This window comes from Pezoporus occidentalis, unplaced genomic scaffold (genome assembly GCF_034315485.1).
Source record: "Pezoporus occidentalis ecotype Australia unplaced genomic scaffold, CSIRO_AGI_Poc_V1 ctg35, whole genome shotgun sequence".
Taxonomy (NCBI): Eukaryota; Metazoa; Chordata; class Aves; order Psittaciformes; family Psittacidae; genus Pezoporus; species Pezoporus occidentalis.
The window spans coordinates 1,281,510-1,308,823 of record NW_026915483.1 but is presented as its reverse complement, the minus strand read 5'-3'; the positions used below and the strand labels follow the sequence as shown (position 1 = coordinate 1,308,823).

General features: G+C 42.3%; 1 protein-coding gene across 2 annotated transcripts in view; it reads right to left on the bottom strand.

The window, feature by feature from the left end:
- PTPRG (protein tyrosine phosphatase receptor type G) overlaps positions 1-27,314 on the bottom strand; it is a 416,775-nt gene that overhangs the window by 166,505 nt on the left and 222,956 nt on the right. For both annotated transcript variants that reach the window (XM_062630206.1, XM_062630207.1), the window contains exons 4-5: positions 26,093-26,272; positions 20,443-20,591 (exon numbers count right to left, since the gene is read on the bottom strand). In XM_062630206.1, coding sequence (XP_062486190.1) covers positions 20,443-20,591; positions 26,093-26,272 — 329 coding nt within the window. The remainder of the gene's footprint in view (positions 1-20,442; positions 20,592-26,092; positions 26,273-27,314) is intronic.

Sequence of the window (27,314 nt, the reverse complement as noted above, 5' to 3'; positions counted from 1 at the left end):
ATTAGGTTAAATTCACGTTCATCAGAAAAAGCCTTCTCCCTGTTGATTAATAAAACTTAAAGCCTGAAAATTAACTTCAGGCACCCCTAATGTGTGAAAGCAAGGAGTGAAGTTCCCATAAATTCTCCTAATTCTCAATGGAAGGAGTGCGCCCCTTCACAGAGCAGATGATTCCAAGGGCGCTGTGACCCTCGGGAAGGTGCAAGGTGTCACTGAATGAAAAGGACAACCAGGATGAAGAGTCCAAAGTTAGAGACATTGGTTTGATCCACCTACCTGAGCTTGTCCTATGAGAACTAAAACCCCAACAAATTCTCCCCCAAATTGAGAGCAGGCAGGATGCTCAGTGCTCATCATCTTGGGAGCCTTCTGCCTGCAGTGGTAACTCAGTCCCGCACCCCGGCTCCATTTTGGTTTGATAACACTTTTCTATCTTTAACACCTTTCAATGTTTTCTCCTGAACAGACTTTTACAGAGCAGGAGACAGAGGAGGCAGAGTGCCAGAAGGGAGCGTGGTGAGCACTGCAGGACAGAAGCATTATCAGGATCATTGTCAGCAAAGCAGATTTCACCTTTGATAATACCTGTTCTATCATTTCTGGACCCTGGATAGGAGGCTACCAGACAGGAAACCTTCACTGCAGCATATGGTGATGAACTGATTATAGCTGCATCCTTACACCAATGCCCTCAAACTTTGACCCTTATTTTCCTAAAAGTTTAGTCCTCAAATTGATAAACTTCCTCAGACATGAAATGAAATTCTTCAGCACCAAAAATATATCTGCATCCAAGGATACATGTCATTTCTCATTTCCTGCTATTTAAATCATTTGACTTTGAGTGAGATATGGGAGAAATTTAAGTTTCAGTACATTTTAGTCTCCATCATGTCAAATTTACAACCCTGGAGTAAATCACACTGCCAAGACAAATGTCTTCACTTAAATCAGATTTGTTGCTTCCTTCCATACTTCAGAACATTAATAAATTGGACTTCTAGTTCATAATAATAGTTTAATCCTCAGTGTGCCAAGAAAACCACAAGAATTTCACAGGAACCTTAATTCACAGTCCACATACTCACTTCTTTAGGTCAATTATAGGCTCTGATTTTTATTAGCTATGTGAAAGCACATGTATCTGACTCAAATTCTTACAAGAGTATCAGCATGCACACAGCCAGTCCAGATATATGAAGATCTGCTTTAAATGCCTCCTCTAACTGCTGTTCTTATCTTCAGACTTCCTGGAGATTGGAGGCACAAAAAACAAGAAAACAGCTCTCTGGAAAAGGGGCAAAGGCACCTGAAAGCAAGCAAAATGGCAGAAATGTTTACAGATCACTGAAATTACTTGAAATTTCTCCCCTAGGTAAAAGATATTTCTAACAATTGTTTTTCCCTGTCATATTTCCAGCACCTCTTAAATCTGTGCTCTCAAAAGAACCAAGGCCTTCTTCCATTTCTGGTTCTGATGTGCAATTATAGGAGCTGCTACTGATGAGGATTACTGATCCAGTTCCTCCAGTAAATCACAGAATCATCTGGGTTGGAAGGGACCTTTAAAGATCGTCTAAGTCCAGCCCCCAAGGTTGCAAGGGGTTTCCCCCATCCACATCTTCCACATCACTGGACTTCCACAAAAATTGTGAAAATCGGGATTTTAAACACCGATCTATTCAGCCTTCATTGCACTGCCTGAGCCTCCCCGTGACCCTTCAGCCCTCCACTACCACATGCGTGCTGGGACAGGAAGAGGGCCTCTGTCTAGAAACACTTCCTTCTCTTCATTTATTCCCCCCATTTCTGTTTTGCAAAGGAGATGATCGTTTCATTTTTCCCCATTGCAGCACCACCCTCAGACATCAGTCAGAGGCCAAGGCACGTTGCTTTAGTCTGTATGCAAGATGAAAAAGCAGACTCCCCACCAGGGCTCACAGCCATGAGGCAAGGGTGGCAACATGGGTATAAACTGCACTCGTGCAACAGCAGCGCAGAGAGCTGAAATCTCAGCACGTAACAAAAAAGGACATCAGCTGAAGCTGGTTTTTTGACCCACCACTTGACTAATCCTTATTCCTAAACCTAAAGACTAAAATACATGGGGTGAGTGATACAAACCTGGTTTTCTAGCACAGAAAAAGGAACATGAATGCATCTTTCTAACTGCCACCCATCAAAAGCCCCTTTGACACATGTGGCTCTGGCGTTACATATGGCTTGTCAAGAGCCCTCCGTAATGGGAGGCACATGTCAGTGGAATGTTGCTGGGAGCTCTGTGTGATCCAAAACGCTTACTGCAGCATTATTACAGTAATCTTTCAGCATGCTTTTACTCCCCAACCTCTCCCCATTTGAACAAAACAATCCTAAGCCTGTATTAACAACGGGCTTTAATGAAAACCATACATTTCATGATGAATGGTCACGCATGGGAGATTTGTTTGGAATCAAGATCACTTCTCTCTAGGAATATGACAAGAGACTGAATAATTAAAAATGTAGAGTCTGTAATTAGTTTATCATTGCCAGAATTGCAGGAATATTTTCCAACACAAAACTGATGCCACCAGCAAGAGATCATTTTGAAAGATCAATGTTGCTGACATATCAGAAAACAAAGTAATTAGGAGACAGCATGCATGCTGTCCTCTCTATCTTTTTTTTACATACACAGACACACACACACACATATACATAACCTATAGAACCCCTTCCTCTATAAATCCAAGCAGTGATGGGACAGATTGGGTGAGCCACAGAAACAATATCAGTGATTGTCTTAACTGACATGGTGATGGGAGATTATTCTGAGGCACCACCATCTTCTGAGCCTGGAGGATTTATACTAACTGCATACTTCTGAAGAAAGCGGCACAAAGCACCACAAACAGAATCTTGGTATTGGTTAATTATGGCACTGCAATATTTTCACCGGAGGCATTTTAGAAATAAACTGCAGCACAGTGATGCTGTTTGTATTGCAACAGTTAAGGTGGTTTCAGACCATAAATTATAAACCTCATTTTTCAGAGTTTATGACAGGGCTATAAAAAAAAGGAACCAGCCCTAGCCAGTTTTCTTTTATGACATAAAAAAAAATTAGCTATTTGAAAGCTATACATTTATGCATGAGTTCAATGGTTTCAAATGATTTTTCACCTCCCACACTCTCCTGTTTTCAGTATGTACAAAGCCATGGTCATATCTGATGGTCATTCTCCTCTTCCTCCATACTGTGCCCCATCCCCTTATATGTATTCCTGCTTAAAATCAGATTATTTGGGGATTTTTTTTTTTAGTGGGAGTTAGCAATCTTCTGTGAGTCAGCATCCCTGGGTAATGCTCTGTAAGTATTTAGCAAGGAAATATTAAAGCTGTCATTTTCAGTATGAGGTTCACAGACCCCTGCGGGACTAATTTAAAGGGGTCTGGAGAAGATAATTAAAAAAAGTCAGTCTATTGTCAGTAGGCTTAAACTCATTGAGAAAAGGGCCTATACTTCAGCAGGAAAATGTTTAGGAGACTCACAAATACAAAAACCTTCACACCTGCGCTGAAATACCAGATTCCCCCCTCAAGAAGAGTATGAATTTAAAGCAGCATAGAAGGTTGATGTCAGCTTCCAGTACAGAGAGTTTTATTCAAAAGCAGATGTCAGCCTTACAGAGGTTATATGCAGCAGCTGCAGCATCACATGCCAGCAGCCTTCAAATGTGATGCCTGCCTCTGAAAGGACCAGTGAATTTGCACCATCCCCACTCCTCCCTGCTACCAAGGTCACCACTTCACCAGGCTGTCACACAGTGCTCCACCTCCTGCTTGTGTGCATGATCAAGTGAAGGTAAACCTGTCAGCTTAACATCCTTTGAACTGAAATGTACCCCAACCATTCTATGATTCTATCCCAGTTTCTTTGGAGTCTCATATCAGAGGAAGAAAATGTTCTCCACTTGAAATAAAACAAAATACTGTCCTTGTCCATTCTCACCTATCCTTTGCTCCTTTGGACTGTGGTGGGACAGGCTGCTTGGGAGAGATCTTTCTGGGTTTAGATACTGCTTTGCACAAGAGACCTAGTCTACGAACACAAATGCATATTAAAGGGGTGCACGGTGCCAGAAGATGAGATCAAGCTCCTCCTGCACTAACAGTTGTGTTGATCCTTGTGGGGTTGACTTTCAGGAACTGAGGAAGCCACCGTGCACCAAACCAGAAGTATTCAAAGCAAAGTGCCAAGTCATTTTGCAAATGGGACACAGGATCCTAAGTCACTTACACACTTTATGTTCTTCTCACTGCTCATTAATACTGCCAAAGAGTTCTAGGATTTTCAGTTGGAAAGCTCTACAAACGCAAAATGTTCTGTGATAACCAAGTAAGTCTTTTAGCATACAATTGTATGCATGCATTTCACACTCAGTGTTAAACAGCCTGAGGCAGGAACTTGTTAAAGATAAACCAGGTAACAGTAAAAATATAATCATTTTTCCTGACCCAAAAGCTGATTGCTAAAGAAAACCAGTCTGGCTGACAGCTTGGAAATGGTTTTCTGCCAAACTGGGATGAAATGCAATAGTTACTCTTCCTTGCAACTACACTTCCACAGCCAAGGACTCTTTCAGTCAGGGGTGCAACTGTTGAGTCTGGCCAACTTTTCACCCCCACTGGCTCAATGAAGTTTCTTAGTATGGTGGCAAATCACTATGAAAACTGTGTCAGTGTAGGTAAACATCATGTCTTTTCATCAGTAAGCAACCATAATCAATTGTCTTCCTTGCCCCTCTGTCAGTGGAGACCCTGAAGACTTCTGGGGAAGGGGGATCTGTCTGCATTTCAGAATTTGGCACTATGAGGGTGCTGAGGTGCTGGCACAGGGTGCCCAGAGAAGCTGTGGCTGCCCCATCCCTGGCAGTGTTCAAGGCCAGGTTGGACACAGGGGCTTGGAGCAAGCTGCTCTAGTGGAAGGTGTCCCTGCCCGTGGCAGGGGTTGGAGCTGGATGAGATTTCAGGTCCCTTCCAACTCAAACCAGTCTGTGATTCGATGATACACAGCAGTTCCCTACTCTCCTGTCTCTTGGCCCTCCACATTCTCTGCAAGAAAAGGTGCTTGGCAGATACTAGGGAAATCAGCTTGTTTTCAGAAGCCATATCCCTGCTCCCGCTCCCTCAGCTGGCTACCTGAGATAATAATGCCCATGTTCATGTGGGTATTTTTCACGGGAATAACTGAATCCATTCATCAACTTGTGGAAACATGCAGTTTGAAATAAAAATTACACTCAGCAAGAAAACCCTCCCTGTTGCGGCAAACACATGCCTCCCATTAACCCCAGTGAGAGTCACACATGCTTTGAGAGGGTGAACCCCTGAGTGTTTAGCAATATCCTATGGGCTCTACATAAATACAAAACCACAGAAACAGTAAAACCACCCCAGGCTGATACTGAATGTACCACCAAGACTTTCTAGGTGCACAAACATCCTTCATTTATATATAATATATATATGCCTATATAAATAAGAGAGAATGTAGAGCAAAATCAGTTATCAGGTATTAGTCACAACTTCTTCAAAGGGATAGGATATTTCTGTTCGAATAGCACTTTAAGTACTTTAAATTGAGATACCAAAATCTCTTCAACATCATTAACCTGGATTGAAAATAATCAATAAATAATCATTTTGCGTGTAAGTATGAAAGGCAAATGTCTGATACATTAATTGTGAAACCCCTTTCTGTACTAATGGTTGCCATAACCTAAGGGATCGATTCCATTATGGATATTTACACAGTGACCTATTAGGAATACAAGGAAGTATCATTTTTTTACATTGATTATCCATCCTTAAAACAGATAGTAATGTATACTTAAATGCACGGATTGCAAAAAATCATTTTTACCCTTTATTACGTACTCTGTGTTGAAAAGGAAATCGTTTGAGCATCATGGTCTGAAGGACACAATTTCAATTTATGTCTTAAGAGGAGAGAACCATTACGAATGCACATAAGAAAGCATAAATCTCTTATTTGCAATAGGTGGGCAGCTGAGTTACCTAGAACACAAACGTGTCTAATTTCAACCCAAGCAAATAATGTAGGCATTGCTGGGGAAGCAGAAAATAAACGCATATTAAACTTTTACAAATAGTATTGCCTTCTGGAAATACTTCTGAATAGACCGATATAAACTAGCATAAACTCTGCTAAGTACACCTGATGCTGGAGGCAGCGTGTTTTAATGCGACAGACTTGTACTATGTTGACATTCCACAGTAAATAGCAGGGCTACTAGGGAAACAACTGCAAATCCAACCAAAATGGCCTAAAGGTTACAGAGAAACACAATGGAGCAAAATCACCTCCAGCCACAGCCATAAAGGGGACATAAACATCACAGACCTGATGATGATGATCACCACTATCTGGGCATATTCGGAGAAAATGGAGAGAGTTTAACCTGAGACAACTACTCCTTTGTAAAAGTGAAGCCTGGTCATCTTCAGATGACTTTTATAGAGAAGAAATGGCTTCTGTTCTTTGGCAGCAGCTCTGTGTAGAGCTCTCACCGGGAAAAGAGAAGGAAAGAATAAAATAAGGCCTCCTAGTACACTTAAAACAAGCTGTCACTAGGTTAACCAAGCCCCAAAGAAGGCTCGTAGTACCCACTCTGAGCAAATTCACTGACTGATTATCAAACTAATTTAGCAACTCGCCCAAGTGCCAGTCATCCCTCAAGGCCATTGGCATACCTGCCAACAAAAACCAGGCGCCGGCTCCTCTCTTAAGGACATTACATGTGTCAAACTGAAGGTCCTATTCAAGTAACAGCTTCCTGCCAGTTTTGATCTCCTCTCCCATCTTTCATGCCACAATCTGCTTAAAAATAAACAAAACCTTTTGAAAGTGATGAACCTTCCACCAGCTGGCAAGGCTGCTGGTGGCATAGTGGAGATGGCACCAGACCCTTAGGCTGCCGCAGTAGAGCACGCATCAATACCAAGAGACACAGGTATGAATAAACCCTCCCAGGGACTTGGAGGGCAGCCACTGGTCTTTCTGGGTTTTATCAGAAAAGGGATTTCTTTGTTCATGCTCTTAGGTAAATAGGTCTTTTTCGACATTAGCTTCTTCCTTGAGTACATGGTTCAGTCACGGAGACAAACCTGCCTTGCTCTATGTCTCCTGCCCTTCACAACAGCGCTCCTTAATAAAATTTCCATTCCTATTTAAATTCTTTCAAAACACATGCACTTGAAGGAATCTGGTGAGTCTGTATAGAGGAGACAGATCTAAATCTCTGGCTGTACTTATCTTCATGAGCATTATTTCAAGTGTACCCGTGCTATTTCTGTGTCCTGGGGTGTGCGTCACAATCCCACAAATAATTCCTCACAATGTGAAGAGATGTAGACCAGCAAGCCACATTAATAGACAGAAGCAGCACTAGGTTTAACCCAGTGATATTTTGGCATTATTAGCCATGGAGGGGGCCTGGACAGAATCTCAGTCTACAAAAGCAGAATCTTGGCTGTGCTCGGCTCCCCCTCCTCTCCTCACCATACTGGTCTACAGAGTCAGCACTTTATGTGTTTCACGTTCAAAAATACCTCTTGCACAAAGCACCCTGCCATTATAAGTGCTGCAAACTCCCAAACCTGTTCTGTATGACGCCCCATTTTAATCTTTTGAGCATCCTTTCTTTTTAAAGCATAAGGAGGTTAAGTTGACTGAGCATCCTTCTTCAGTAATCATGGCAGATGCATTAAAATACTGTAAATGAAGAAGGGACAATAAGACTGTAATGAATGCATTATCTCAAATCCCAGCTTGCTGTAAGTTTACAGAAGTAAAGAAATAAACCTAAGAACAGACTTTAAATACTGTTTCAAGGATAAAGTATCGATGTATTGATCTTCTGAGTGCTACTATCAGATGGCTATCTCTGGGCATCAGGTGAATCCATTCACTGCTAGAAAGACATGCCAGGTTGTCAAGGCCTGAAAATTATCCTTGCAAATTATTTCTCTCCTATTGCCCTTTTTGAGTTCCAGCTTCTGATTGCTGCCAAATTATTCCTTGCAGTGTCACCAAAATGTTTTCCACTTCTATCTTACTTGGTCATGATAGGAAAACACTTGAACTAAGTCTGCTAAGAATGCAGCAGTATTATGTCAAAGATCACATGTGGATGTTTTACTACCTCAACTGTTAAGCAGGCCAAACCAGCTGGCTATGAAGCTGTCTTTGAAATGAGAGCTTGCTTTTCTTCTACGGAATATGGTTTCACCTTCAGACTCCTCAGAGTTGACCCCCCACTTAAGCTTTCATATGTTTCATATATATTTCAGGTTTCTTTTCTTTAAAATGGTCATAAATAACAGATGTTTGCACTGCAAACATCCAGAAATTGCTGTTTTCAGTTTCTTGAATTTGCAAGATCATAATCCTATACCCCACAAATACAGCAACTCTATTCCAGGCTACATCCAGTAAAGAGACACACTGCTCAGCAGACACATACCCTACACTACCAAGGGAATAGGAACGGGAACATTTTACCAGAGGCAACATAAGGAATATCCATTTTTAGTTTTGACCAAGTTGAGTCTTGGTCTTGCTACTATTAAACTGTCTGATAAATCACCATATGGTTCAGTGGGAGAGATAACAGGCCCTTCATAAATGGTATGCCAGCAACAATAGCATGTAGCTTTCAGTGTTACTTGGTAAACAGCATGTGGCTTAACATGGGTGACTAATAGGACTGAAGGTATCAACTTTGGGTCTTTCCTGGAGGCAAAGGCCTCTAAATTTTTTCCTAAACAGGGAGCAAGGAAAATATTAGAAGAGGTTGAGGAGAAAGACACAACTCTAGATTTGAGGATGGACGACTATTTATGTTCAAAAAATAATGGGTTTTACTTGTACTCTCTTGAAATCTCATCTTTTCAATGCAGCTCATTAAGTGAACACTCACATTCCTGCCTCCCAAACAGAATGAGACCTCTCAAGCAAAGAATTTCAAATGAATCTTTCTTCAAGCCTTCTTGTTATCTCCAATCTCCTATTTTGAACTGGATGGAATGAAATTTCTTTTTCTTAAAGGATATTATGGTCCTGCCTGGTACGTGCCAGCATAAGATTACATACGTCACTTAATTCTCAGCAAGCCACTTTCTTCTCAGGAGCACTGCCCTGCCCTGAGAGGGTCTAGACTTCAGGGAAAAGAGAATTTCCTGCTCAACTAGGGGGGATTCTTTAAGAGAAGAGGTTTCCTCTTCTTTTTGATTGCATTTTTAATTTTGGCTACTCATCTGGAGATAATTTTGCATTTTAAATGTAAAATCTGCTAGTCTTTGAAAACCCTGAACACGCACGGAACACTGAATTTATTATCTTTGTTGTAGGCACTACCATCCTGAAGGGATGGAAAGGCTTGATGTAGGCATAAAAATCAACTAAAAATCACCTTTACAGCAGTCTGGTTAAGAGCAAACACAAGTGGCGTTGCAGGTATGAACTTCAAAACACAGAGCGTAGATAAAAGATCAATAAAGACAAAAAAGATTCAAGAAATCTAATTCACCCCTGGGATGCTCAAATCCCAAAGATCGTTCTCGCTTCCATAACAAATGTGTGACAGATCTTGTGCTAAGGCATGTTTTTAATTCTCAAGTTACATTCACCGCCCAGGGTGAGCAAAGTTGTTTCTCCACCCCATATCTGGTGTCTGAGAGTCTGTTCAAAAACCATATTTGCCCACAGTACCAGAGAAGAATGATTCAGCCTTCACTTACTAAGGAGACACTTTCAGTCTTCTTTTCCTGGACAATTAATAGTCCCCTCTGCAGAAACTAACGCTCCTTTGGCAGACCAGGTACCATTTTCTGTGCTTGACTAAACTATTAACAAACTGCAGCCCACTGCAGGGGGGAAAGCTCTTTCCCACCTGGTAATGCTATTTCTGATTCTGGTGGGAAGCCAAAAGTTGTATTTCTTACACATGTGTAGACCAGGAGCTATGGTTTATAGAAAAACCCCTCCTGAGCGGTCAATGGACAATGATACCCAAACTCTCTCTGAGGTAACAAAGGCTTTCCTGCCCATGCAGTGAGCTGCAGGGAGGAAACAGAAGGAGCTGGGATTTCCTGGAAATACAAACCCTCTTTGCCTCCCCTCTGAAGCCAGAGAATAAAGGCAAGCCCCCTCTGAGGACAGCCAGCCTAGATAGGATGGTGGTAGAAAAGGACATTAATGGCCTTTGGAGGAATGTGCTGAAAAGCCCAAATAATTAGAGAATACAGAATTTTCCTTATTAAGCTGCATGGAAAACTAAGGAGCAAGAGGACACGTGAATTCCGGGATATGATTATTTCCCCAAAATTGCTTTTTCTTTACAGAAAGATGACTGCTGTTTGTCTCAAAGCATGAGCAAACACATAGCTTTTTTTCTCATTTTCAACCACTTGATTGTTATTTCATTTCTACCAGCCAGTAAACTCTTGCTGTGTTTTAAATCCTTTTTCAACTTTAGTTAACCTTCCCATCCTGTCTGGAAATACAACGCCTGTGAACTGGTGAAATAACAGGGACTACAATCATATTGCTGCCTGATCTCTTACATCATGTGAAGCTTTATCATAGGAAAAACAAAGCAATTCATCCCTGCAAAGCCTGTGGTTATACCAGCAGCACTGCTGTATCCCAGAGCAGGAATTCCACCGGGGCAGGCGCTGCACAAACCGAGTGAAGAGACACCCTTTGTCCCAAAGAGCTTTAAAATTCAATATAAGAGACAGCAGAGAGATTCAGGTGAGAGGGCAAGGACATAAACATGATACTGCTCATCAGCACAGTCCTCAGTGAATGCATTTCACAGTGTGACTCCCTCTAGAATTAAAAAGCCTTTCTGTGACCTGCATTATAAAGTCAATTTTAATGAAAACCTTCTCAGACAGATGAATAACCAGAGACCTGAGTCTTCCTTTCTGGTTTACACAAGCTTTCGGTTATCACCCCTTAGAAAACAGTTCCTTACCATATGACAAAAGAGGGGAAAAAAAGTAAAACCCGAATAAATGCACTGAGTTTTCAATCTGGAAAAACATGTCTGACGTAATTTATTCTCTTGGCATGAAATTATAGCAATTGTTTAGAATTCTTCAGGAAAAGAAAACCAAACAAAAACCAAAAATGCAATCAGTAAAGCACCAGTATAACATATGATTTAAATCATTTCCTGCTTGCTGCCTTAAATCATGACTAACATTGGTGAAATCTATTCCCACTGTTTGAGACCCAGTGAAATGACTTCCATGGGAAATACTGGCCGACAAGCTACCAAGAAGCCCATTAACCACATTAAAGTTTTCTTTTGATTTTTTGTGTGCCAAGGAAACATTATCACTTCTTAACACATTTGTGCAATGTTTCTTTTCTTTTTCTTCTCTGGCCAAATGTTATCTATCTCTATTATTTACACAGTGCCTACTGGAATAACTACGAAGGGTCATACATCTCCTGGGCAGCACATCCCAAAGTCCCAGGACTGTTAGAATTGTCTGCAGGAAAGGGACAGCGCTGAGCACTTATCAGACTTCACATGTTCCTAACCAGGATCCCGGACCCTTGTGTACAGCCAGCCTGGCACACTGTGGTGTGCAAACACACATGACCTGCACACTTTGTGCACCTATATACATGCTCCAAGCCGGCATCCCAGAGACACTTGACCGACCCGAACCCCACCTCTCTGTAAGCCTCCCAGCACTTCATGGCTGTGCATTGACTCTGAAAGAACAGTCTTCCTGTGTCTAAGTTCCCAAACTTAAACACCTATGAGCAATTTTGGAAAGCTTGGCTTCCTGCTGAAGACCGAGATGGCCATTTCCAATGAAAGCAATAAAACAGCCCTCTAAGAGCTGCAGGAGCAAGTTTCTGCAGCATTGCTGAAGCCCCATATCTAGCCACACTAAACAATTTGCACAGGGGGATGCTGAGGTTCAGCTAACTCTCACCTCTAAGCCAGGGTAGAAAACCTCCACACATTGCCCCTCTACCTGCACTCACCTCTCACCATCACTGGTGAGGGAAAGAGGCTGATGTGACATGTCATGGAAGGGCTCCAGCTAAATGTCCGTTTGAGTCTATCAAAGTCTTAGCTTGTTCCTTACAACTACGGCCAAATGAAGTTACCTCCTTATAATGAAACACTTCACCTTGCAGAAGCCTGTCAGATACTCTAACATGGTAGCTTACCTAACATGAGCAGCCTTCCAGTATCTGAAGGGGGGCTACAGAGATGCTGGGGAGGGACTCTTCATTAGGGACTGCAGTGACAGGACAAGGGGTAACGGGTTAAAACTTAAACAGGGGAAGTTTAGATTGGATATAAGGAAGAAGTTCTTTACTGTAAGGGTGGTGAGGCACTGGAATGGGTTGCCCAGGGAAGCTGTGAACGCTCCATCACTGGCGGCGTTCAAGGCCAGGTTGGACAAAGCCTTGGGTGCCATGGTTTAGTGGGAGGTGTCCCTGCCCATGGCAGGGGGGTTGGAACTGGATGATCTTAAAGTCCTTTCCAATTCTAACTATTCTATAATTACATGATTATGTGGGGAAGCAGCAAAACCAGCTATCACCTCCTAGCCTCTTCCTTCTCTTCCCATAACAAAATAACTATCCTAGAAGAACAAAATTTATCAATCTCCCATACTTACTTTTTTTCCCCCTTTTCTTGCCACATTTGAGTGCCCAGAGTGAATGCCAGTAAATCCAGTGGCCTAAGCACGTAATCTCAGCACATAAAGCTCACCTTTATAGCTGGGGAGAAACAGTCCCATTTTTCTAACTCAAACAATCCCACATTTCAAGTAACAATCCTACTCAATCTGCTACCTTTCATTAAAGTCGCTCTTACAACTCTGTCAGATTCTCCAACCTTTGTATTGATTTTTTCCTCCTATTCAAAACAACTCTCCTTTACAAGAAGAGCTAGCTGTCAGCCTCTTATCTCTTATTTTCACCCCATCTGATCCTCCTTCTCCTTGTCAGTCTTTCAGATTCCAATTAATCATGTAGAAAATCAGGGATTTATGTTAAGAGGAATGTAAAACTCTTAGCTCATCATTAACATACTGTAATTGCAGTGTAGTGCTACTGCCTCCGACCTTTTCAACAAGACATTGGAAAGCCTTTGGGGAAAGCAGGACATTCCCAGTTAACCTGAAAAGAGTTATATTTGGCTTGTGTTACTGGATAGTTACTACAGTATAAAGCCCTGGATGCAGTGTAACATTTGCAACTCACTCTAGAAATTACTGATGCCTGGCAGAGAGCAGGAAGATGCTGCCATAAAACCAAAGTGCTGTTATGCCCCTAAATTCTGTCTGGGTCTCCACATGAACACTCCCAAGATACGTTAACCCCTCCACTAAACATACTTTAATTTCAGACCATCCTCTCGTGTTTCTTCCTAACTATCATGGGACATTCACAGAAAAGATCAGCCAGATGGAGACTAAATATTTTACTACTACGAGATGAAGCATTCTGCAGTAAAATAGAACCTTGATTACAATGAAGTCATTAATTAAAGTCTCAACTGATTCTCCTGTCAGTACATGGGAGGCACTAAAGACAACTTGTGAGGAGATACTGCATCAGCTACATTAAGGAAAATAAAACAGTAAACCAGACAGCAATAAGATGATGTTTAACTTCCGTTGCTCACAGTCTCTACAATGCAGAATAATGGAAACTCACCCATGTGCCCAGTCTATCCACCCATTTTTGTTTTAAAATTATGACACCCTGATTTCCTGATGATGAGAAATCTGAAAAAGCTTTAAAAGTGGGAAGAGCAAAGACAAGTAAAGCCTGGAGACTCCTAGAGTAAAATCTTGCATTACTGGAGGTAAGACAGCAGCAGTTTTGGCTTTTTAGCATTTGTGTTTTTAGAGTATTTTATGGCTATCTGGACCCCAAGACTATGCAGAAAAGGGGGACAGAAAACTATAAGAAAACCAACCACAAAAAACAACCATGGGAAGTGTCAGTTTGAAAAAAAAGAAGAAAATAAAATTACTAAATGTGAAAATCCCCAAGCCATCTCTGCGTGAATGATTAAGTCAGGGGTGTTCTAAGAGATGTTATAAGAGATTCAACATCCTTGTCGGTGACATGGACAGTGGGATTGAGTGCGCCCTCAGCAAGTTTGCCGATGACACCAAGCTGTGTGGTTCGGTTGATACCCTGGAGGGAAGGAATGCCATCCAGAGGGACCTTGACACGCTTGTGAGCTGGGCTGATGCCAACCTCATGAAGTTTAACCATGCCAAGTGCAAGGTCCTACACCTGGGTCAGAGGAATCCCAGGCACAGCGACAGGTTGGGCAGAGAAGAGATTCAGAGCAGCCCAAGGAGAAGGACTTGGGGGTGTTGGTTGATGAGAAAATGAACATGAGCCGGCTTCAGTGCGCGCTTGCAGCCCAGAAAGCCGTGGGCTGCATCAAAAGGAGCGTGACCAGCAGGTCGAAGGAGGTGATCCTGCCCCTCTACTCTGCTCTCTTGAGACCTCACCTGGAGCATTGTGTGCAGTTCTGGTGTCCTCAACATAAAAAGGACATGGAACTGTTGGAACAAGTCCAGAGGAGGCCACGAGGATGATCAGGACTGGAGCACCTCCCATATGAAGACAGGCTGAGGAAGTTGGGGCTGTTCAGCCTGGAGAAGAGAAGGCTGCGTGGAGACCTCATAGCAGCCTTCCAGTGTCTGGAGGGGGCCTATAGGGATGCTGGGGAGGGACTCTTCATTAGGGACTGCAGTGACAGGACAAGGGGTAACGGGTTCAAACTTAAACAGAGGAAGTTTAGATTGGATACAAGGAGGAAATTCTTTCCTGTGAGGGTGGTGAGGCACTGGAATGGGTTGCCCAGGGAAGTTGTGAATGCTCCATCCCTGGCAGTGTTCAAGACCAGGCTGGCCAAGTCCTTGAGTGAGATGGTTTAGTGTGAGGTGTCCCTGGCCATGGCAGGGGGGTTGGAACTTTATGATCTTAAGGTCCTTTCCAACCCTAACTATTCTATGATTCTACATAGATGGAATAAGCAGTGCATGCTAAATTCCCTGGTCTCTCTACAGCACAGTCACCATGAGTATGGAGCCAAATCCTCACGCAGAGTCTCACCAGCACATCTCCCATCAAAGTCACTGGCAGGTCTAAGTACCCTTCTGTAAGTGTAGATTTGGTCCTTCAAGAGAAATAATACAGTAAAATTAAGTCTCTCACTGTGATATATTCCCAATGGTCCTCTTTAGGTCCCTCCATCATTTATTGATTTCTACTTTGCTACACCCTGGCAGATGGACGCAAGGAAATCTGAATAGCAACTAGTAAACAAAATATAAGGAAATAAAACCAAAGCTGGCTCCCTGTTTCACAATTAGTCTTTACTTGTGCTCGAAGCCAATGCGAGAGATCTTTGCAAAATTACAATTACCAGGTATGCTGGATGCCAGAAATAATAAACCCAGCTGCAACATGGCAACATAGGGTGTTAGTTCTCCAGTATATGCAGAAAACATACTGTGATGCATTCAGCTTTTAATGTCAAAAAGCATGCACAAATCTAAACAGGCTTACGAATGCACCAAGAATAAAACTAAAGAACAGAAGAGATCACAATTCTAACATTAAAAAGTCCTCTCCCCTGAAATCCACAGGTAGACACAAGGCTGGACATACACTGTAGAGGATTGCAGCTGTGATAGAAAGGCTTAACATCCAGGATAAAACAAAAAGCATTAACTACTCTCAGTTTATTCCCTGCAGTAAAGGTTTTTGTGCACTGAATAGCACACATTTCTTCTACATGAATGACACTGACGGTCTTCTGCCTGTGATAATATAACACATCAGGATTAAAGTGATATAATGAGAGGCAGGATAGCACAGAGTGATAAACTTTAGTCAGGAGACCTGAGCATTCAAATTAGAGCGACCAGCTGTAGGATCTAAACCACGCTGAAATCAGTATGTATACTCAAAGGGAAAAGGAAGAAAATCAAAGCAGTAGCAAGAACAAAGACACCATTAGAACCTGGAAGGCCTTCTAAGAAGCAGGCTTAAAGAAAAGCAAGAATTGTTAATGCAAATGATTGTTTTGTAATAATAATTTAGTAAAATGAATCTATCAGCAAAACATAAAAGCCCGTTAATTGACATGAAAGTGTATTAAAGCTCTTCATTTTCTGTTGGGATGCTTTGTGGGGTTTTGTTGGGGTTTTTTTTTTTGGTTTGTTTTGTTTTAAATGGAGAACTACTTGAGATCTCCAAAAACACGCATGTTGGCACTTGTGGGTATGAAATCACACTGCTATTTCAGAAGCCAAGTTGATGTTCCTATTACCAATTTGGCCTAGACAGTGCAAGTTTGTTCATGTAAGATTAAAGGGATGAGGTCTCTATGGCATACTGCAGTATGGTCCTTGGAATAGGATTCTCATTTACTAAATAAATTACTGTATAGTACTGTATAATGGTGTTCACATTATAACTGACAATTAGCACCATTAAAGAGAAAGCTCATAAACAGCCAAAGCTCACATCAAATTAACAGAGTCATGATTAAAATCACTCTTCTGATTTCTGCTCTTCACAGAAATAATCAGCGTTTTGCATAAAAATGAGCTCAAAAAAGATGAATGCACAGTTATGCTGGTATGGTGGTGCCCAACTCCGCCAGCACAGCACAGCAATGCCACGTCAGCTCTTCTCTCGCCTATGAAATACTAAGCAGTGGGTTTCCCTCCCAGCAGGCAGAGCGCGCCGCAAGCTCTGCACAGGCAGGGCTGGTAACCGGTGCGGTGACACAGGAGATTAAAGCACTGCAATTACTCATCTTGGCTCTAATGAGGGGAACCTGAGTTCTCTCCTGGCCTGGGGGAAGCTCATCATCTTGATTTTAATTTTGTCACTTCTCCATTTAAATGGTTTCCAGCTTTGCATGTTCATTTATACCACTGCGACTTCAGAAAGAACCACCACCTGAGTAATTATAGTGGGAAAAACAGTAACAAAATACAAAGGAGTCAGCAATTCATTAAAATTGAGAGAATGCAATGTTAAAAACTTTCCTTAGCTTGAGGAAAAAAGGAGAGGCTTTTTCTAAACTGGCACAGAGCCCACGTCCTCATTAGGATTCGTGTTCCACTCACAGCAATAAGCTAATGGCATCGCTTTTATCTTCAGCATCACAGCACCAGTTCCCAGCCTCACCCAGATGATAGTGCTAACATGGCAAAAAGGAGGGAAAAAGAAACTTCAGGCTAATGCTGACCAGGCCAGGTATCAAGCTGGAACCTGGATGTGGATGGAAGTTGGAAACATTCATGTCTATTCATGAATGCTACTTCAGAGAGAGCTAAGCTTGTAAATGGCTTCATGAGGCTCAAGTATCGCCAAGGAAACTCTAATCAATAAATAAGCAATCAAGATGACATAATGAAGGAATACCATTACCTATGCCATGGTCTGAAGAGGAATCACAATATGCGACATATGCATAAGAGTAATATAAGATAATACACCTTTGATCCAACATGCCTTTGAAAGCAGGAAACAAAAGGATGTTCTCATATATCTTACCAACTAATTCAACATATAAATCACAAAAAATATGATCCAGATGGGCTTCAATGAAGGAAACCAATTAACATAGACAGTCTTACCATCTGACACATTAGTTGTAATAATAAAAACCAAGCAACACGGTCAAACAATAACGCTTTGTATTATATCTGACATTTCTAATTAGTTTCTGCATCCTCCTCAAGAAAAAAAGACTACCAGCAAGCACTTTGTTTCCCAGAGGAAAAAACAACTTCCAAACTTCATGTACACAGAGCAGAGACTATGGATGAAGCTGATCTATCTGCATTCCCTTGGGATGTGCTTGGAACTAATGGGTTTTGCATAGTCCACATCTGGTTGCACAATTAGACTCAGAAAATGTTTCCTTTCAGTTGCATTGCACTGTAACTGCTGCAGACCTGGAATGCCAATAGCTGAATGCTCCTCAAAAGCTTTACCTACCTCCATGGGCTGGGAATAATCAGAAAGATTTGGGCTTTGCTCTCTGTACGACAGGATTTTGGTTTTTGCTTTCTACAGCCTTCCTAGAAATTCCACTGCTCAAAGGAAGTACAGTATTTCTGGCACAGACCTCTCAGCACCAGGCAATTAGGGCTGCATCAGACAGACGGAAGCTGAACTACAATTAGTATTACAAATTAAAAGCTCCACCATGCACACATCTACAGTTATTGTTTGAGAGGGCGAATCCCAACTATGAGGACTTTTTTAGCATGTGTTGGCAAGGGGGACTCAGTTTTAGCACCTTGGATCAACTGGAGCCTTCAAAATCTACCCATGAAAATCCTTTTCAGCATGAGACTGAACTTTGGAATTTTTGGGCAGGAGGCAGGTTGCATCACAACTTGGAAAGGCTCGGTTTGGAAACTCTTCTTCCTTTACAAAACAGTAAAGGAAAGGCTGTGGGAATTCTGCTAATGCCATCATACCCATGAAGGCCAGAGAATAGAAGTTCCTCATTGCAATGAATAAAAATCACTTGGAAAGTTACATGTCATTATTAGGATTAACACTAAACCTATCCAATATAGCAATTTATTTTGCACAGCATTCAGAAAGTCTGACCTAAATTCTGAAAGTTTCCCCTCCTCCCCCTCTCCAATTTTAAAGTAGGAAAAATCAGTATTCCAACCAACTGAAAAGGAAACGAAGACTATTTAAAACAAAGGAAACTTATTTTTTAGGAATCTGCTTCCCCCCCCAACTAAACCAGCTTCCATTCGTCAAGCCAGCATCAAATGGCCTTGGCATTGTATGAAAGTATTTCCACTTCTCAAACCCTATTTCTGACAGACATGAAGGTCGGGGCTCCTTTGCCACCTCCACTCCCTGAAATTTCAACAGAGGAGTTGACTGGCTCTGGTACTTCCCGAGTGCTGCTTCTGCCACCCAGAAATATGTTTCCAAAGTATTGCCAACTGAGACAGACAGGGCGGCATGGCAATGTTTGGGTCTTTATTCCATGTGCTCAGGGGTGGCCCCTTGCGAGGAATCACAGCTACACCAAGCCAAAAGCTGTTGGAAAAGCTCATTAAGATTAAAAACTCTCTGTCTCACAGAACATCCGACGTATGTTCAGAGCTGAGAGACAAAAAAATGGCTTCTAAGTCTCATGTGATGGGGCAGCTGGAGAAGGGAAGTGATAACCAAAGGATCTGGTCATGCTTCAGGGTTTTTTAACAACATCCCTTTGTGCTTTGGAAGCCCCTTCCCACCTCCTGAAAAATGAGTTGTCTAAAGCTGCATTTTGACCAATTATGGGAAGCTGGGGACTGAATGAAGTTCTTGCAAGACCCAGCTCACAAAACAACCATTTCTGCCCCCAAGTGCAGCTCCCCTCAACCTGCTCACATCCACATGTCACGCTCTGAAAGTGCTTATCTGCTTCCCAACAGGCAAAGGTAATCCCAAGATAACATCTGTTTTATCTCACCATGCAAAACCTTGAATACAGAGTGAAAAGTATCAACAAACTCTATTGACACAGAAAACATTGTGCTGAGGAGAGAGGGACCTAGGACTACCAGTCACAAGCTAAGACCCAACAGCATAGGGCTTCACAGCACCCACAGTGCCGGGACCCTAACTGCTACCTCAAGGTGTGTCCTTGCTGCAGGCAGTCACCCAGCATCATGCTCGGAGCACAGCCACGTTCACAGGGTGCTGTGCCGAAGCCAACACCTTGCTCCTGGTGTGGCACAGCTCTATGCTGTGGTAGCTGGGCGCTGTTAGACCAGGGCTGGGCCAGGTCCAGCTGGCTCCTGCAGAAGCAGAGCAAACGCACTGCTGTTTGCACAGATCTATGTAGATATCCCATTAAGACAAGGCAAGGGAGCGCAGTGGAATACAGGTAGAGAGAAGGTCCTACATGTGCAAAGAACAGCAATGAAAGACAGCACCGAGGCTCCCAAAACGCTGCTACTTGTTTGTAAGCATCATGGGAAAGAACAGATTTGGAGGACAATGAGGTCACTTTGCGGATATTCACAAGGAGATCCTCCCACACATGAAAAGCTTATGGGAGAAATGAGAAAAGCGGCTGTTTGCAGCTTAGCCCATGGGACATGAGAGCTAGCAACGGTAGCAAAGCTGAGCTCAGAGCTGACATTGCAAAAGCACATAACAGATGATAGATAGAGTGCTGCGAGGGCCGGAAGGGCCTTGAAAGTGATATGTTCACTGAAGGAAACATTGCCCTATTTCACAGTCATCTCAAGCTACAGCAGTACATTCTGATTTTATGTTTTTTTTTAGAGAACATAAGCACATGTTTTTCCACTCACCTCAACGGGGAACCTCTTGCCATTGATGCTGTGCTCGGAGCCAGCCGATCCGTTGCTTTGACCCCAGTGAAATTCCACTTTCTCTGCCTTGAATCTGCCCGGCAACCCGGCACCACTGACAAAATAATCGTCCTTCAGCAGGATAGCAACTGCACACATGGAACAACGAGAAAGACGGTCTTAGCACAGCTTTTCAGAAGCATTTAGTTTCTGCTCATTATATTCAAACACTTCTTCTAATGCAAGTAAAATGTCAGGTCACCATTTTCCTTTTTACAGGGATTGGTTTAAAAAAGCCCACAAGTAATGCTGGCTAATTATGAAAGTGATTATGAAGCTAGGCAGACTACAGAAAATCCCGAAGTCCAAATTTTCCAAAGACTTTTTGCCCTCCTTATTGGACTTTGATTAAAATTTAAATGTCAAGCTCCATCAAAATCTGTTTAAATGCGTTTCCAGACAGTAATGGCTGACCGCGGTCCTTGGCCTTACACACCTCTGAACGTCTGTAGGTCACAAGGTAGGAAAAAAAATGGATCTTCTGTTTGTTGGATTTCCTCTATTTTGCTGGAGGGCGGGGAATCCTGTGCCCTGTCCCACCTCTATAGCTGCCCATGGTGGGTACTTCCCTTAGGCTCCCTGCTCCTTTCTGTAAAATGGGGAGAGTGATAATAATGTTTCTGAGACCCACTCGTGAGGCATCCTCCATAAGAACTGGGGTTTATTACAGTAACTCTGACATTATTATGTGATTCAATAAGGGTCAAAAGGATCTTCTTTGTATTTTCTTTTCATGTCAAAAGCCTTTGTATTTTATGTGACAATAAAAGCCCTAGGTCCAAACAGAGGGCAAAATCATGTGGTGAAAGCTGGCACATGTTACAGAGGAGGTCTATGGTCCAACCAAGAACTCAAGCCAGCTTTCACGAAATTCCTGTCTGCTGCTCTCACTACAGGATCATCTGCCTTTCTAGCATTCCCTATATGTAACACACATGATTCCTAAAAATTCCTCCCTACAAAATCTTTTCTTCTCATCCCTTACAAAACTGTTGCTTAAAAACAGAACTAAAATTAGAATTTTGTTTGTAAAAGCCATTACAGACCCACCGCTCACTGTGCCCAGAATCCTGCAATTGAAGTTTCTGGGTTGGTTTTGTTGAGTTCTTTTTAATGGGAATAGCATAATCCACAAGGATTTCTCTGTGTTCTCAAGCCAACTGTGCCATCAGAACGGGAACATTAATACAAATCCAATTTTATTATGTAAGAGGGAGGATTTTATTTGCTGTGGAAAAAAACCCGAAGTATCTCATTGTGAAATGAAAGTTATTCCTCTGTGGGTGAACCAGTGGCAGCTTTGCTGTGGGCCAGGCTTTCTGCTGCCTCCTGTGAGTACAGCCAGTTGGCTATGGCAGCCTCATCTCAGGTGCAATTGTACCGTGTAGACCCATTTCAACTCTAAATTGTTTATGTTAAAACCATCTAAATGTTAAATTGCAGATGTTCAAATGTTGCTAAATCGTGTCAGCAACATCACAGGGCTATTTTTAAATCCACGATTTCTTGTTCTGCGTCGAACTGTTTGGGTAGGAAAACGGACAGTGCAGGACTGGCTACAGGATACTGCCTGTGTCAGCCAGGGTACTACTGGTAGTTACTGTCTTACACTAAATCTTTGAAAGCATCACTGCTCTCTTCCTCCCTTAAAGAATTCTCAAAGAGCTCAGCAGTATTTTAAATGCTGAAAATCTCACTCAATTGGTTATAAATTCCATAGATAAAATTGTAGGAGATGAGGAATACAGGAAAGCAGATTCGTGTGCATCTGTTAAAAACCTCTGTGGGGATTCACTTGCATCTAATAAATATTTGATAGTTCCTAAATCATTTATGGCTCTGTCAGGGGTCATTTTACTTGTTTTAGATGAATAATTAAAAGGATAATTAGGAGGATGTACAACCTGAAATGTTCATCTAATTGTTCATTTTACAGTATTTCTTACACTGCTGAGCTGCACAACACATGTTCCCATCACCTTCCTATCTTAACAGCATCCCCTTATTGTCAGTGATTCAGGGGTTGCCCTCCCATGTCACCTCTAGTATTCAGGTCTGAATTAAGCAAAGACCACCTTACAGGACTTTGGGAGGCCCTGCTTTTATCCAATGACTTCTAGGGAGCCCCCCAGAGCCCACTAATTAAAAACCCCTGTTTAACTGAGATTACAAAACCAAAGGAGGGGGTGCATGGCCACCAGGATCACAACTGCGTGATGCCATTTGCAGGATCAGGGATGGAACTGTGTGCTCATCACTGTCATGAGAGCAAAAAATAAACCTGGATATAAAGCAGCTCTTTCCCTGCCTTAGCAGAGCAGCTCTGACGGTCAGGACTAGCCAGCGTGATGCACGTCACATAGGAAAAGTAGTTAACAAAAACATACCTCTGGCAGAAATTTGAGTAGGTTTCTTTAAGTGGAAGGAGTTTTTAGAGGTTCTCAGTGACCTAAAAAGAGGTAAAGTGGCAATGCCTGTGTACTGCTCGCAAAGGTACTGCTCCCACGGGCGCTCTTCCTACAGGGCAGGTTGGGCTTGAAGAAGCCTCATCAGCCTCAGGCCCAGCTGACACCATGTAACACGTAATTATACAGTGGCACAAATGAAAACAACTAATGCAAATACAGCTTCGAAGTGATCTTCACCACTTGGGAACCAGCTACCTTGGCGATGAAATAGTAGAACCCACATTAGGGCCTTCACCTAAAACATTTCTAGTTGAGACAGGGGCTTGACAAATCCAATTCCATTTTCTGAACGAAATACTGTTTTCTGTACATTGTCTGCCCTTTACCTGGTATGGGAGTAGGGAGGTGGAAACAAGAAAAAGCACAGAAAATCTACAGAGCAATAACCTCTTTACCTTTTAACATTTCAGAGCATAAAAATAACTAATTGTTCTAGCCTAAAAAAAAAAATTACTAGGTCCAATAGCAATAACAATAACCTGAGTAACACATTTCCTGCCAGTTAATGAGTATCAAGGTTAAGGGCCTTTGCCTTTCCCCTCGGACCCCTGTCTCTTTTAACCAGTCATTAATTGCAGAGAAATGCCCTCTACATCCGTCACCACTGCTCAAACAGATATTCAGTTTACTGTCTCTGTCAGTCTGCAATATGAAGGTCTCATGTGGCCATCTGCTCCAAGACTCTGCTGCCAAAATACATCGCAATTTATGGCACTGCCTGCCTCTACGTTCTACCCACAAGCCAAAACATCCTACTTGGGTTGCTGCTCTGCCACTTACCACCTTAAAAATCAATCTCAGGTAAGCTTCTTTAACAGGTCAGGCAACCAAGGAAAGGACTTGATAAAATAAGGGAGGAGTTAAGAGCTCAGCAGAAGTAATGGGGGATGACAGCAAGGCAAAAGGGGTCTTCACGTTACCAGGAAAAGGCCGTAAGTTACCATGGAAAGTGACAGTTACTGCTGCTCTGCAAAGCAATAACATGTCAGCAAAAATCCATACCCCAATGGGTGAGGAAATCAAATACAGCAGCAGTGCTAAAATCACCCAGCAGAGAAGAGGGAGGATACAGCTTTCATTGCCAACTGTGTGGAGACTGGAAAATCTGCTGGCATGTTTCAGTTCAACAGAACAAGGTTCTGGCTTGTATCAGGAACAGTGTGGCCAGCAGGACCAGGGCAGTGATAGATCCCTGTACTGGGCACTGGTGAGGCTGCACCTTGAATCCTGTGTTCAGTTCTGGGCCCCTCACTGCAAGAGAGACATTGAGGTGCTGGAGTGGGGCCGGAGAAGGGAATGGAGCTGGTGCAGAGCCTGGAGCACAGTGTGATGGGGAATGGCTGAGGGACCTGGGGGTTCAGTGTGGAGAAGAGAAGGCTCAGGGGGGACCTTACCTGCTCCCTACTACTGCCTGAAATAGTTCAATAGCAATAGGACAAGAGGAAATAAGACTCAAATTGCATCAGGGAAGGTTTAGGTTGGATCTTAGAAAATATTTCTTCACCAAAAGGTTTGTCAAGCACTGGAACAGGCCGCCCAGGGAAGTGGTGGAGTCACCATCCCTGGAGGTAATTAAAAGACACGTAGATATGGCACTGAAGGACATGGTTTAGTGGTGGACTTGGCAGTGCTGGGTTAATGGTTGGACTCAATGATCTTAAAGGTCTTTTCCAACCTAAATACGTCTATGATTCTAACATGGTTTCCTATTATATGTACAGCAATATGCTCCTATTACACATACAGTACAGCATTAGCATCTTTCTTAGAAGAACAGCACCATCATTTTTCTGTGGTATTTCTAATTATATTTATTGCTGGTTACTACAAACACCCCTCTGTGACCAAAAGGGCAGGGTGCATAACATGAATAGATTAATTAAGCATCAAATTTCCATAGCATTCAACCTTGAACTTCACACTGATACAAAGGGCAACAAAGTCAGGATTTCAAAGCAAACAGGAGCCATTTCTTAGTGAAGCTGAGAAAAAAAAACCAAACTCAGTAATGCATCAAAACACCAAGCTATGCTTGGTGGTGGTTTATGTTAACTGGCTGTGCTTCGGCGTGAAAAAGCAGGATCACAGCCTGTCACTCCATTTCATCTGAGGGGCAATAACTACCAACTCCTGCTAAGATCCTGACTTGCTGGAACTGGATCTGAAGTGCTTGCTGCACTCATAAGTTGTGGCTCAGACCTAAAGTCCCCTGAAAGCAATCGGTGTAACTGAGGTCATGCTGCAGTCATAGCTGTGTTGGGGACTCCTGGAGCAGGTACATGCCCTGGGTTTTGCTAGCAACCCACTGAGCAGGGACACATTACATAAAGCACTATAGAGAGATGCGTGTTGAATGTTAATAAAGACAAAAATATACTTCCAATAAATAAAATTGAATTAATTAGTGGTTTAATTCAATTCCCTAAAAAAAATTTGACCTTGTCAAATGAAGAGGGTGGCCTTATAATTTCTGCTTTTTACATTTTTAGAATTATAAAGGAATCAAATGCATGTGGCTTTGCATATAAATCAACCTTGACCTTTCAGTGAACTGTTTTGGTAAAAATAAGCAGTGCTCTTGACTGTTCTTTTCTCTAAAAGCCAGAAAAGACAGGGCAGAAGAGGAGTCAGTTCAGAGAAGAACACACAGCTATAATTATATCAGAAACACATTAGTGAGCCCCCACTACTCTGAGCAGTTATTGCTCTTTCTTCTCAAAAACTTTCCAGTTTCTAAGACTTTCCTTCCCCCTGAGCCTTGCATCTCAGCATTCTTTTGGATTAGATTTTATGGCCTCCTAAAGCGGATAATTCAAGGTTACACCTTGAAACTCTTATACAGCCTTTTATCCTAAGGAACAACTGACTACCAAGAGAATTATTTTATACTAAAAAAAAAAAAACCCAACCAAACCCCCTTAAAATCAATCTGCAGAACTAGCTTTGCACAGAATGCAGAGGCACAGATAGGTAGCTGCTGCTGCTGGAAAATTATATTAAAGGGGAAAAAAAAGGCAGCAAAACCCAAACAACAGAAGAATTAGAAAGGAAGAGGTTTGAACATGGCTTGAATTTTTAACTAACTGCAGGCAGGCTATGGAGACAAAGAGACAAGAACATACCCGTTTTTCCTGTGTTTTTCATCCAAGTCTTGTTTGAAGATTCATTGTCAAAACCATCCAGCTGCAGTTCTTGATACTCATCTCCAATGTGGGCCTGATGGTCTACGATGTCTATGGGAGACTGGTGAGACCCTCCGCACTTCTCGCTGGAAGTAACCCAGTGCTCAGGACCAGAGTTACCTGTTAAAACATACCAATGCCAGTTAACATTCCAGTGGCTCAACAGTTTGGGGTAACTCTTAAGGAAGAGGATGAAGCAATTCAGCTGCCCAGGTAACTCCACCGCAGGTACGCTTCTTGCCTAAGACTTCTAAGCTTATGAGGAGCTTGAAATCCATTAGCTTTGTGCAGTTATCCAACTTTGCCTCTGGCAGTAATGAACAATGGCCTTTTTTTTTTTTTGCTTACTATTCTATAAAACTATTCATGACTCCCAAGTTCCCCTCGTGCATATGTTATCGATTAGCATAGTGTTATAGGAACTCTCCTAAAGCTTCAGCCCTAATACATGATGATACAGTTTACTGTTTCTCATGAGATAAATAACCTCACACCTACCAATTAACTCATGTTTGTGCATTACTCTGCTAAGATAATACGATCTTTATTAATGATCACATTTCTTTTGAAGGTTTTGAAGCCATGGAAGATAAAAAGAAAGAATTAAGCTAAGTGTATGTTAGTAAATTTGAAGAAAATAAAGGAAAAAACAATTACTCTGGATGGAGGAAGCAAAGAGGACAATGGCCTGCCAAAAAAAATACTGTAACTGTCTTTTGTTATTAGCCTGCTTTTTCTGCTAGCACAGTCTGTTCTCACCTCACATAAACTACTCTCTCAAAACAAGTCAAGTCAAACGGTAAATGAGAAGCTCCAACGACTGATGGGCAATGCCTTGCACATGGACACATCAAAGTCATCCGTATTACACAACAGCTAGTCAAAAGCAAACACAGAACCAAACAGTCCCCTTTCCTCCCCTCACACCCCTTTACTCTTTTTTCATTAAAAAAAAATGCGGGGAGAAGTTTAAAGCCACAGAAGATTCTGGGTTTTGTGAGCCCATCACTAGCCACTGTTCAAGGTCAGTAGGAGTGGAGAATGCTACAGCTGCAAAGAGAAATTACATTGAAATGCTTCTGTCCCCAGCACATCAGGGCCTTCACAGGCTCAGCATAACACTTTAAAGTCTTTTTTTAGTAGTTTAAAAAGTACTGGATAT